The following is a 14,488-nucleotide window of genomic DNA, read 5'->3' as shown; positions in this document are numbered from 1 at the left end:
TATATCAATAGAGAGCTTGTTTGAGCTTGAGATTAAGTTTTTGTAGAAGATATTAAGTAATTATCGCTACTGGCAAAGCATCAAACGATCCACCCTCAAGGATTGATCGATCAATCAAAGAAGGCAGAATGTGTTAATTAGGGTTAAGTGCATGATTTAGGCTTCTAGACGCATGACTAGGGTTTCATGTATAAGGTTATGGTTTTTTTATATATGAAATATGTTTAATATTAAAGTATAGCTTGCAAAAACGTGAAGTTAATCTTTTGAGATGTTTGGGATTGAGTTCGAACGTTAGAGGTAAGTAAATACTTATAGAATGGTTAATCGGTTTTATCATGGAAAGATGTTATTTTTCTTTATATATTGAGCAATCTTTCTATGCATGCTTACTACGAACAATCATGTTGTAAGCCTAACTATTTCAAACAACATTTACAAATGCATTGATATCAATGTTTATTTGCTAAATGAACTATGATAATTGAGCATATGTTGTGTAGATTGCCATATACAGATGGCAGTCACATGTGTATTACAACTTGATCCTATGGTTCATAGTTTTATGGTTATATTGTTTGGCCTTAGTTCTAATGGTTTTATAGGTGACCCATGCAACTATGTACGGATGGTGGTCATAATATACGGTACCGCTAGTAATGTGGGCTACTCGGGGTTTGACTTGATCGGATTACTAGTTGGTAACGAAATGCATGCTTTATCGGGGCACGAGTGCTGTACTACAGGTTCCATGGGACAATGCAGACCTTATCGAGAAGGGTTTAAGGGCTCAAGTAAACCATATGGAGTATATATTCTTATGGATTATGAGTAATTATGTACATTGCTTAATATACTTTATTCTACATGTTTTTCTTGCATTAAAATAATATGTGAATTGTACATAGATCTATGCATTATCAATTTCAAAATAAAACAATTTTTCAATATTAACGTATTAACAAAGGCAACAATACTTACCAATTTTACAAAACCCATGACATTCTTAATTACTAAAGTCACTTGCTTATTTTCGATGGGATAAGGCTCACAGCATGACAAGTTCCGTAATAATTTACTTATTAAGTCATGGACTTATGCAGTTACTTTTCTACCTATAATCATTTTGGTGTTTTGTAATTTCGCAGGTTTTCAAGGAGGCGGATCAGGGCGATTTGCAAGGCTAGCGATGCTAAGTGAATAGCTTGTGTAGGGAGGTTGGTTTAGTATAGTCTAGACGGTAATGTTTATTGTGAATTACATCATCTTGGAAGTTTTGTGTTTGTATTTGATGATAGATGATATTATTGAGGTTACTTAGTATTTCAGCTCAAATCATTGATTTTCATTTTCTCGCTATATTTTTTTACTCTAATATTTATTGTTAAATGTAATAATTTCAGCTAATTCCAAGTTAATTAGTATGTATGCACTATAGGTAACACTCCAAGTTAATTATTTTAGTTAATTAATTGTGGGAGCATTACTTTAGTTAATTACTGAGCTTTGTACGACACCACACCAATGCTTGCCTGGAAATTGTCACTGCAAGTGAACCCCACTAATGGTGATTACTGGATCAAGTTTCCCTTAAAATTCAGTGCACAAGCTTTCAATATGTCTTCTAGGGTTTGTATCTTCTCATTAACTAACAATCAGTATGTGTAACACACCACCCAGCCACGTGGAATATATATATATATATATATATATATATATATATATATATATATATATATATGTGTGTGTGTGTGTGTGTGTGTGTGTGTGTGTGTGTGTTTTTTTTTTTTTTTTTTTTTTAAATAATAATAATAAAAAATGGATAATTGTACCGTTGGTCCCTGTGATATGCCATAATTATTTTTCACTCCATATGGTTTCAATTGTTCATGGGAGGTCCTTGTAGTTAGCAATAATTACAAATCGATCCCTATAGGCAAATTCCGTTAAAATTTTAACATATTCTGTCAAATGCCATGTCAGCACCACGTGTCGCCAATAAGATGGCGATACATGTCCATCTTAATAAAAAAATATAAATTTATTAAAAAATAAATTAATATACTTATTCTTTTTTTTTTTTTTTAAAAAAAAACAAAAACAAAAACACCAAAAAAAAAAGAAAAAAAGAAAAAAGGGAAGCCAAGGGGTGGCCCAGCCACCCCCAACCAAGGGGGTGGCCGCGCGCCACCCTGGGGCACTTCTGGGGGTGGTCACGGCCTCCCTAGTGGCCGGGGGTGGCACGCAGCCACCACCAATGGCCTGGGGGAGGCCGCGTGCCACCCCCGGCTAACGCAGCCACCCCTAGTTGCCCGGGGTGGCCATCCCTGGCCATTGGGAGTGGCTCGCGGCCACCCCCTTTGGCTGGGGGTGGCTGGGCCACCCCTTGGCTTCCCTTTTTTCTTTTTTCTTTTTTTTTTTTTTAAAAAAAAGTATATTTATTTATTTTTTTAATAATTTTTTTTTTTTATTAAGATGGACACGTGTCGCCATCTTATTGGCGACACGTGGTGCTGACGTGGCATTTGACAGAATCTGTTAAAAATTTTAACGAAATTTGACTTCAGGGATTGATTTGTAATTATTACTAACCACAAGGACCTCCCATGGACTTTTTAAATCATAGGGAGTGAAAAATAATTATGACATACCATAGGGACCAACGGTGCAATTATCCCAAAAAAAAATTACAAAGCTCAATATCGTTAATACTACTTAGGAGAAAATAATTGCCAATAAATACTTGAAATATTGTACCCGTAGATGAATGTTCAAATGAATTTCAACAAAACAAATATATATATATATATATATATATATATATATATATATATATATATATATATATATATATATATATATATATATATATAAAATTAGGTTTCTCGAACGAACGAACGAAATCAGATGTCATCGATCATTTGGTATCAAACTTAAAACGTTCGAAAATAACTACACCGAATGATCGATATTTGTTATTGAACATTCAATAACAATCTAGAAGCATTTAATTTTTAGACACATTAACCTTATTGGGCGTGCATGAGATCTCCCTACTTAACCATCCTTACATCTAGAGTAGTCATTTTCGTCGCCCCTCCACACTAGAAACCCTAGAGTGAGAGAAAGTGAGTTCAAAAGAGAGAGATAGGAGGTGACTCTTGGGACATCATCTTCACTTCAAGAGGAGATAACCTCTTAAGCCCAATCTTGTTTCTTTTGATGTTATTAGCCCTCTATGCTACTGTTAAGCTACTGTTTTCGTGGTTTAGCATTCATCCTATAGATTTGGTGCATCTAGATTTACTATATGAGGATATTATGCTTGGGTATAATATTGTTATGGTTAGTTAGATATGTATTAATTCGTTATTCTTGCATGATTAACTTACTATATGGGTCTAGGATGAGATCCGATCCATGAGTTGTTAATACTACATATGAAGAAGAGAAAATTGGTTAGATATATTTTTTGAAAGGATTGAGCTTGTTTGTACTTTGCACATCATACTATGTTGGTTAATGTTGTTAGGTCTTTTAGGATAATTAGGAGTCGTGGCTAAGCTTAAAAATAGGTTTGGATAGGAGTTTGTAGTTTATTATCCATTTTGGTCATCCTTGAACGTTTGACGACCGAGGTCGAACGATCGATGAAGGCCAAAGAGGAATTATTAAGGGTTTAATGCATGGATTAAGGCTTACATCGCACGATTAGGATTCTATGGGCGGGCCGACCGATTGGAAGACTTTGTCAGGGCAGCGGATTGGGTACTATCACGTCTCCAACTTTTATTAGTATTATTATTATTTGCAAAAAACAAAGAGAAAAATGTAAAATTAGTCTATATTGTTACATCCATTTGTAATAAGTCTCATGTAATATAAAAATGTTCCGTATAATTTTTTTGATGAAAATCGTTAAATACCGCATCAGCACCAATCAAATTATAACACGTGACACCCACAATAGAAAAATTTATAACCAAAATAAAAAATAAAAAAAGAAATTGTAATGGGGGTAGCCCAATTATCTTTTAGCCAAATAAGAAGCCAAATAAGAGTGGCCGAAGAACCCTTAAATGACAGAAAAGGCAAGTAGTGAGCGCTACGGGTTTGTTTCCGGTCCACACGATGTCTTATCCGACTTCTTCGGCTACCAAACTCCCACGCACGGTCGCTTTGTTTCCTTCCACTCTCGCTCTTTCCTCTATTTGTCTTCCAACTGCAAAACGGTCCCTCCAATGAAAACACTCATCTCCTTTACTAATCCACCTGCCCATTGCCTTCCTTTCAGTTCCGTCTCTTGGTATGCTTTCCAACTTAACCACGCGCACACACACATGCACTCTCTCTCTCTCTTTCTCATTCTCTCTAACAGTTTACATTTCGAAATTAGTTTAAGCCGCAATGTAGCTTTAAATTTTCTATTATGCGTGACATTAGTGCTGATTGTCACTGGCATTTGTTCTTTAGCTTACTAATTTCTTCTTCTTCTTAATGGGTTTTGGAGATGTGGGATTCACTCAACAGGATTGTATGTATGTGATCAATATTTTTGATACCCATTCGCTGATATGTGTAGACTTTGCTCAGGTCAGATTTGGAAGTGAAAACACTGAAGCATGGCATTGGCTGCACAGTCTCTCTGTCTGTACCATGATGAAAATATTGGTAATTCGTGTCTCAGATCAGGACTTACTTGTCATCCACGGTTTCACAGGAGAAGGGTGGGTGTTGTAAATTTACGTGGTGTAGCTCCGGCGAAAATTTGGTCCACTAGCAGCAAGTCCTGTAGAAACTTCTGTTGTTTTGGGTCAAGGCGTTCAACACTGCTCTCCTGGAGGACAGAAAAGCTTTCTTCTTCATGTGGTCCCAGCACAAGTAAACGCGAGGTTGCTTGTTCCCCAACACATCTGCTCATGGTCTCTTAATGTAGATTTTGCTTTATTATTGATAATCTTTATTGCTTTTTGTTAAAGTATTAATTAAATGATTAAATTTACTTTTCTCTATCAGTTTGTGGAGGTTTAACAAGTTATCAGAGCATAGGTTCTGAGTTCGAAACCTGTCTCTTTCCTTAAGCTCCAATTTCAATTAAATATTACACATGTTATGTCTTACCTATTAAAATGGAGTTTGAACCCACACGTGAAAGAGAGTGTTAAAGTATTGTCCAAATGATTAAATTTACCTATTCCTATCAGTTAAGCTCTTGGGATAAGTACTGTGATTTAACACTTTTTCTTTCCACTTTGTAGGGAAAACAGATACTTGACTTTGTGGTTGAAAAGGTACTGATTGTTCTCAAAGAATGGAGGCAGTTACACTTGATGAAATTGGCTGGTTTACTGGCATGCACTTTGATGGTCATTCCTTCAGCCGATGCTGTTGATGCTATCAAAACATGTGCCTGCTTGCTTAAGGAATGCAGGTATCTCATCCTAATTGGTGTCTTTTCCTTGTTTGCTTATAACATGATTGCTACTGAGGCTACAAGAATACCGAAATGTGCTACCCATGCTTCTTCCCCTGTGAGAACTCAGAAGGTTTGGAAGGAAATTTAGCTTTATATCCTCCAATTTTTTACAGCTCAAATAGCCTAGAAAAAGAACTATAATTGGATGAGTGCCTGTATTGCATAATGCTGGGCTTAACTGAAGTCGTTTGTTGAGAATATCTACATTAATTAAGAAATTTCAGCTCAAGAAGGGGAATTATATCAAAAGGAATTTTAGTATCTGTTTTAAATTGATTGCCAACATTGAACTTGGTGAGCATATTTCTGAGATGGCAGTCGATCTGAGTCTAGGGAGTGATATCTTGTAATTTGGGACTTGATTGTTTGTCCATTCTTGTCTGATTAATCTCTTTCTTTATTTATTTATCACAAAATATGTGGCATTCTATGTCCGAAATTTAGTTTGTCCCTTATCCTTAATTTGATCACTGGTGCTTTTGTTGACATCAGGGTAGAACTTGCCAAGTGCATTGGAAACCCATTATGTGCTGCCAATATAGCTTGTCTCCAAACTTGCAACAATCGGCCTGATGAGACTGAATGTCAGGTTAGTTCCCTATCTTTCTCTCGATATATATTCAGCCATTCAGGGGCTTACCAGTTTGGACTGAGTAAGGTAAACTCTTGTTGTCTTACATCACTCTTTTTGTCTTGCAGATCAAATGTGGGGACTTGTTTGAAAACAATGTTGTAGATGAATTTAATGAATGTGCAGTATCACGAAAGAAGTGCGTACCTACAAAATCCGATGTTGGGGAATTTCCTGTACCTGATCCTGCTGTTCTAGTTAGGAATTTCAACATTGCAGATTTCAATGGGAAGTGGTTCATTGCTAGTGGCTTAAATCCCACCTTTGATGTTTTTGATTGCCAATTGCATGAATTCCACACAGAGTCCAACAAACTAGTTGGAAATTTGTCATGGAGAATTCGAACGCTAGATGGTGGCTTTTTCACTCGATCAGCTGTACAGAGATTTGTGCAAGATCCTACCCAGCCTGGTATACTTTACAATCATGACAACGAGTATCTTCACTATCAAGATGACTGGTAATTTCTCCATTTCTTTCTGCAGCTACTTTCATACTCCTCTTCATGTGTCCATTTAGGCATGCTTGCACACATACTTGCTACTTGTTTGTTACCAAATCCTTTGTCTTCGGTAGAACAATCTTTCATATACTAAGTGTTGAAATATGATGCACTTTTCATGTCAGAATGAGTAAGCCAAGGGATTTATTGGTAGGAGAAAACCATGAAATTACACTAATCAATTACCTTGATTTGATATTGATAGTTGACTTTTCATTTTCAAATTGTTGAAATTGAAATCCCATTATAAATATGGATTCTTTGTAGCTTTATACATTGTAGCCCTACCGGCATTTCCTATGGGGGGGGCATAGGTTTCGAAGGCCAATAAATATGTTATCGGGTTTTATTTATGGTTTGCTGGTTATTTGGTTTGGGTTTTAGTATTTAAAGCCAAAGAACTCTAAGCCCTAGGAGTGAAAATGCAAATGCGGTTATCACTTTTAGGTATCCGCATCTACGCAATTATTGCAGTTATTGAATACGTTTATTATCCGCTATCTACATACGAGGTAATGGGCGCTTTAAATTACTATCCAAATCTATATATAAGGTAAAATAATCCAAACCTATATACAAGATGAAATATTGTGGTTATTATTATATGCAAGCTTAAATAAATTAAGATTTCGCTTGTTACACAAATCACGATTATCAAAAATAGAAGGTCATTGTCTCATAAAGTAACTAGGATTTGGATTACCTAAAGAAAATAAAAGAAAAAGAAAAAAATAAAAATAAATGTAGTGAGGTATAACTTTGAGATGATAGTGAAAAAACCTAACATAACTTAAAGATTCTAAACTTACCAAATTCAAAACGTCATTTTAGTGAATTTATATATATGTATGTAAGGGAATGTGGATACTGGATAGTGGTTTTTGCGGATAGCGGATAGGATGCTTATATATTTGGATGTAAGGATTTTTCTTATAGTTATAATTGAATAAGAAGACGTCTATGAAAATTCCAGCAACTATTGTTTTATGGATTGTGTGATGCAACCATATCCAAGGTGTCGTGCCAAGAAACCATTGGTTTGTTGCTTAGGTTTTTTTTTTTTTTTTTTTTTTTTTTTTTTTTTTTTCTTATCTATGTTTTCCTTCTGAAACTCCCAGTAATTTCCCACCAAATCCTAGAAATTTAAATATCTTCTTTTCCTAAAATCATAATCTGCAAAACTCTAAGCCATCCAGCCCCATAAGATTCACAAATAGAAAATACTGTTCACAATACTATTTACAGTATTGCTCATGACACTATTCATTAGCATTGTTCACGGGTACCATTCATACAATGTGTTCCACATCAGTTTGGTATCAGAGCACGTGAACCCAAAATAAATCCCAATAACATAAGAAACCTAAAATAAGGCCAAAGGATCAAAAGTACAGCTCATGTCCAAAAATATAAAATTACAAATGTACCATGGACACTTAAAATTAAATAAAACTAAATTAAAATAAAGTTCACTTATTGTTGTCCACATCAGTGAATGTAATGGTTTCTATTCAATGAAGACAACGTTTATTAGAATTTCCAACAATTGCTTTTGAGAATTGTGTGATACAGCCCTATTTATGGTGTGATGCCAAAATATCCTAGGTATGATGCTTGATGCTTAGGTTTATCTATTTTTTTCTTTTTCTTTCTAGTTTCCTTTGAATTTTCAAGCAATTCCAGCCAGAATTAGATCAAAACTTAGACCTATTTTTTCTCCTAAAATCCGGATCTTTAAAACCCTAAATCATCCATTGCTCAAAAGGCTTGCAAACAATCACAAATAACCTAACAGTGTTCACAAGTTCCGTTTATAGTAGTGTTCATTGCACTGTTCACTATACTATGCTATTTGGGCTGTTTGCTATAGAAGATTTAGTGTCAAAGCTTCTGTCCTACATCAAAGTGCCTCCTCCAAGTTGTTACATCTACACATGCTACATCTTGCTTGATAAGCATGATGCTGCCAAAGCACTCTCATACTTTCTAAATTTGCATCCTAAGAATGGCGTAAAAATCATGATTCAATTCATGATTCTCATACTTTCTGGATAAATTTCCTCCTTTATATGACTTCCTTTTGCACTCATGATTCAATCCATCAAATAAATATATCTTTGATTCTGATGCAGCAAAGGTACTTGTCATTGATTCTTTTCTTTCCCTTTTTTTTTTTCTTTTTTTGTTTATACGTATGTACACATGTATTACAGTTATTGGTTTTAGGGATTGGGTAAAAGTATAAGACAGAGATAAACCAAAGAAGACTAGTTCTGTACTTGTTTGCTCTAAAACATTAATATGTCTTCATCAACAATAGTTAGTCCTGTCTTGTATAGAAGAGGAGAGAAAAGAGGAGAGTCGATTGGCTAAAGGACGCGCGAAGGGTAAGAGGGAGATCAAGAATTTGGAGAGCTCTATTAACTATGATACCAAAGGCTCCGGATTGAGTAGCGGTAAGAGGAGGGCAAGGGGACTAGTAGTAGTGCCATGAAGCCGAAGATTCTTTCTTGGAACGTAAGGGGGCTGAATAATAGGCGTAAACGCTTAAGGATTTGCAATTTGCTCAGAGATTGGAAGGTGGATCTTATTTGCCTCCAAGAAACAAAAGTTAAGGATCCTTCTAGGCAGTTTGTGCGTAGTCTTTGGGGGTGTAATTATGTGGATTGGTGTTGTTTGGATGCTAGTGGGGCCTCAGGGGGTATTCTTATTTTGTGGGATAAGAGGGTGGTGGAGAAAGTGGATGTGTGCGTGGGGAGGTTCACACTTGCAGTTTCTTTGAGGAATGTTGACGATCACTTTGAGTGGGGTTTTGTGGGAGTGTATGGTCCGAATTGCAGGGTTGATCGGAGGGGTCTTTGGGATGAGCTGGCGGAGATTATGAGTTGGTGGAGTTTGCCTTGGTGTATAGGGGGAGACTTCAATACTACTAGGTTTCCTAGCGAAAGATCTGGAGTTGGTAGTGTAACTGCCATGAGGGACTTTTGTGATTTCATCTCTGATCAGGGTCTTATGGATTTTCCGCTCGCTGGAGGTTCTTATACGTGGTCGATTTCCTGTGATCCTCCTGTTTGGTCCAGAATTGATCGTTTTCTTGTCTCTCCTGATTGGGAAGATAGGTTTCCTGAGGCGTCTCAGAAGAGGCTTCCCCGCCTGTTCTCTGACCACTTTCCTATTATCCTCGATTGTGCTCACTCTTCTGCAAGAAGTAGGCCGTTCAAGTTTGAGAATATGTGGCTCAAGGTGGATGGTTTTGTGGGGTTGGTGAAACATTGGTGGGACTCATTTTCCTTTCATGGCTCTCCTAGCTTTGTGCTTGCTTGTAAATTAAAGGCCCTCAAGTCTAAGTTGAAAACGTGGAATGTAGAGGCCTTTGGTAATGTGGAGAGGAACAAGAGAAAGCTTCTTGAGGAGCTTCAGGCGATTGATATAGTGGAAGGTAGTAGGGCTTTGGTTGAGGGGGAACTTCAAAAGAAGCTGGAGGTTGTCAGTGAGTTAGAGAGATGTTCTCTGTTGGAGGAGGTCTGCTGGAGGCAAAAGTCCAGGGTGACGTGGTTGAAAGAAGGAGATAAATGCACAAAATTCTTCCATTCCATTGCCAACTCAAACAGAAGGAATAACTCTATTGATTCCTTGTTGATTGGAGATTCCATTTCTTCTAATCCGGCAGAGATAGGGGAGCATGTGGTTCAGTTCTATCAAGATCTTTTCTCTGAGAAGCATAGTTGGAGGCCTCGGTTGGATGATCTTTCCTTTGATGCCATCTTAGAGTCAGAAGCAAGGTGGTTGGAGAGAGTCTTTGAGGAGGAGGAAGTTAGAAAGGTTGTGTTTGCTTTTAATGGTGATAAAGCGCCGGGTCTGGATGGCTTCTCTATGGCTTTTTTCCAAGCTTGTTGGGAGGTGGTGCGCTTGGACATTATGGAGGTTTTTTCTGAGTTTCATGCTAGAGAAGTTTTTGAGAAGAGTTTGAATGCTTCTTTTATTTCTCTTATTCCTAAGACTCCAGGAGCTTTGTCTCTCAAAGATTTCCGTCCCATTAGCCTTGTAGGAGGTATCTACAAGATCATTGCTAAAGTCTTGGCCAACAGATTGAAGACGGTTATGGACAAGATTATCTCCAAATCCCAGAGTGCTTTCATTAAAGGAAGGCAGATTCTTGACCCAATCCTTATTGCGAATGAATGCCTTGATAGTCGTATTATATCAAGGGAGCCGGGAGTCATTTGCAAAATGGATTTAGAAAAAGCTTATGATCACGTTAATTGGGATTTTCTGTTGTATATGTTGAGGAGATGCGGCTTTGGGGGCAAATGGTGTTCGTGGATAGCTCGGTGCATTTCTTCTGCTAAGTTCTCGGTGCTTGTTAATGGCTCACCATACGGCTTTTTCAGTAGCTCTTGAGGCCTAAGGCAAGGAGACCCTTTATCTCCCCTTTTGTTTGTGTTTGTTATGGAGGCGCTGAGTCGCATGATTACTGCGGCAGTGAGTGGGGGTGTGTTGGATGGTTTCAGAGTGGGTGATGCTTCTTTTTCCCATCTTTTGTTCGCTGATGACACATTGATTTTCTGTGATGCTAGCTCCTCAAAGATTCGGTCTTTACGAGTCCTCTTGCTCTTATTCGAGGCTGTCTCGGGGCTTAAGGTTAATTTGGCCAAATCCAGCATTATTCCAGTGGGGAATGTCGATAATGTGGGTAGGTTAGCTGGCATTTTAGAGTGTGAAGTTGCTTATTTGCCTGTGATATATTTGGGTCTTCCATTGGGGGCTCCTTACAAGTCTACTCGTATTTGGGATGGAGTTATTGAGAAGGTTGAAAAACGGTTGGCTAGTTGGAAAAGGTTATACCTCTCTAAGGGAGGGAGAGTGACCCTTATCAAGAGTACGCTCTCTAACTTACCTACGTACTACATGTCTCTGTTCCCTATTCCGGTGAGTGTTGCTTCTCGCATTGAGAAGTTGCAACGAGATTTTCTTTGGGGTGGCATGGGTGAAGCTTTTAAATACCACTTGGTGAGTTGGGAGAAGGTTTGTACTCCAATTTCGAATGGGGGGCTTGGCATTAGGAAGTTGGTTCAGTTTAATCGCGCATTGCTAGGCAAATGGTTATGGCGATATGGCATGGATAGGGATGCTTGGTGGAGAGTCGCGGTGGACTCAAAGTATGGAAGTTTGTGGGGTGGGTGGTGCTCCCGAGAGGTTGCTGGGGCGTTTGGAGTAGGGTTGTGGAAGTTTATAAGGAAAGGTTGGGAGAAATTCTCCAAACTCCTTAGATTTGAGGTGGGGGAAGGGAGTAGGATCAGATTTTGGCATGACTTGTGGTGCGGAGATTCGATTCTGAAAGAAGTGTTCCCTGATCTCTTTGGCATTGCTCGGGTGAAGGATGCGTCAGTGGCTGATAATTTGGAGAGTTTGGGCGGGTCCATTCAATGGAACGTGAGCTTTATTAGAGAGGCTCATGATTGGGAAGTCGATGTTTTTGCCTCTTTTTTCCAGATGCTGGGCTCCACCAAGGTGAATATGGAGAGGGCAGATTGTCTTAAATGGGTCCCATCCAAGAAAGGTGTGTTCAGGGTGAAGTCTTTTTTTGGTTCTATGATGTGTGCTGGAGGTACTCGGTTCCCATGGAAGTGTGTGTGGCGGTCTCAGGCTCCCCCGAGGGCAGCTTTCTTCACTTGGTCTGCAGCTCTAGGCAGAATTTTGACCTTGGACAATCTTAGGAAGAGGAACTTAATTATTGTGGATAGATGCTGTCTTTGCAAGCGGGATGGGGAATCAGTGGACCATATTCTTCTGCATTGCGATTTGGCTTCAGCTCTATGGAACAACATTTTCTCACGCTTTGGGATTGCGTGGGTCATGCCTAGGAGTGTGCTTGACTTAGTTGCTTGTTGGTGGAAGTCTGGGAGATCAGGGAGCGCTACTTCTTGGAAGATGGTGCCTAATTGCCTTTTTTGGTGTATTTGGAGAGAAAGAAACCTTAGGTGTTTTGAGAATCTAGAAAGCTCCCTTGAGGAGGTGCTAGAGTTGTTTCTTCATACTTTGTATGTCTGGTCGATGACTTATTTGTACCCTTTATCTATCAGCTTTGCTGAATTTCTTACTTCTTTTTCGCTTTCTAGTTAGATGTTTCCTGTTGTATACTTCTAGTGTACGTAGGGGCGCCTTACGCTTTCAATAATACTATCATTACTTATAAAAAAAAAACAATAGTTAGTCCTTTAAGGCTTGCTGGATTATTGGGAGTTGAAGAATTGGACAATTAGGTTCTGATTGTTCATATCTATAGGATATTATATAGGTGAAAACTTGATGTAGGGAGAAAAGTTACCCATATCTGTTTTGGGAAAACAACATAAAGCCTAGCTTTGATATGTAAGCATACTCATTTTTATTACATGCCACAGCACAATTTATCTTCTGTTTGTGGAAGATTATATGTGATTCACACCAGACTAGAAATGTCGACATCTATCCTTGTTGGGAGCCTCTTTATAGATGGCGAACGTCATGCATTTAAAGGTGCATATTTATCAGTGAAGAACCATCTTGTCTAGTCAAACCACTAACCTGGCTGCCCAGTTGCTCAGCCAGTCAGTTCAATTAAGTTCTTGCCTTTCATTACATTAAGGTGATCTAGGTAAGTTGCTTCAGTGTAAATGGCGCACAACTCTGTTCAAGTTACTTTATACATATTGGCAAAACTAATGGCTAGAAGAGACTCAAATGCTGGTAACACTAGAACTTACTCTTGGTTTCCTGTCTCTCTGTATGTAATATATTAGACTTCAGATATATGCACAATGGACATAAATTTCACCGAGTCTTTTTATGAACTGTCTGACTAGTGATCCATAAGTCGAACAAATTACATATACTCAATCGTTGCATATCGATGGTGTTATGATCTCTGACTGTGCATAAAGATTTTCATTATTCATGTCGTATGAACCAAGTATATGTCATATGAACAGAAGAACAGGGCCAACTTTGTATCTCTTTATAGCCAACAGCTTTCTTCCTGATATAGACATACAAACAACATCTATTTAATTTTAAATCTCGTAGTTCTGTAATTCTGTTTATGTAATTAAGGAAGTATTGAGATCCTGTACACTTGCAAATGCTCCTCATAATTATATCTGTTTTAATATCACTTGACCCTTCATTTAACTAAAAACCTTACTAGAATCACTAAAGACTTGTGTAGGTATATTCTATCATCCAAAGTAGAAAATAAGCAAGATGACTACATATTTGTATATTACCGAGGCAAAAATGATGCATGGGATGGCTATGGTGGTGCTTTTGTGTACACAAGAAGTGCGGTTTTGCCGGAAAGCATTGTTCCTGAACTTGAAAGAGCAGCTAAGAGCGTAGGACGTGACTTTAACACGTTCATAAAAACGGATAATACTTGCGGTCCGGAGCCTACCATTGTAGAGAGGATTGAGAAGACAGTAGAGGAAGGGGAGAGGACCATTATAAAGGAAGTTGAAGAGATAGAACAGGAAGTTGAGAAGGTTGGAAAGACTGAAAGGACCTTGTTGGAGAGGTTAGCAGAAGGATTTAGAGTGCTTCAAGAAGATGAGCAAAATTTTGCAAGAGAGCTAAGCAAAGAAGAGATGGATATATTAAACGAGCTAAAGATGGAGGCAACGGAGGTAGAAAAGCTCTTTGGAAAAGCTCTGCCAATTAGGAAGCTTAGATAGATTTCATTTTGAAATAGAATGAGTTCATTGTTTACACCATACATAGTTGCTTTCATTTTTTATTCTTTGAAAAATGTAATCTGATCTTGCATCCATACTCTTTTCACTTGGTAGAAGATGAAATGCCATTTTCTACTTTTTTCACGTACATTTTTCATCTAAGTTTTCAG

General features: G+C 37.9%; 1 protein-coding gene across 1 annotated transcript; it reads left to right on the top strand.

Annotated features, from left to right (window-relative positions):
* Positions 1-4,138: 4,138 nt before the first annotated feature.
* Positions 4,139-14,466, top strand: LOC133851336 (violaxanthin de-epoxidase, chloroplastic-like). Its single transcript, XM_062287698.1, is given in 7 exon segments — positions 4,139-4,306; positions 4,594-4,633; positions 4,635-4,892; positions 5,259-5,431; positions 5,969-6,065; positions 6,176-6,567; positions 13,817-14,466. Coding segments are annotated over 7 exon segments (1,527 nt in total). The 5' UTR covers positions 4,139-4,241; the 3' UTR covers positions 14,319-14,466.
* Positions 14,467-14,488: the final 22 nt, after the last annotated feature.

The sequence above is a fragment of the Alnus glutinosa genome, chromosome 12 (genome assembly GCF_958979055.1).
Source record: "Alnus glutinosa chromosome 12, dhAlnGlut1.1, whole genome shotgun sequence".
Classification (NCBI taxonomy): Eukaryota; Viridiplantae; Streptophyta; class Magnoliopsida; order Fagales; family Betulaceae; genus Alnus; species Alnus glutinosa.
Note: the sequence above shows the minus strand (reverse complement) of the source record. Positions and strands in the feature narration are given on the sequence as shown.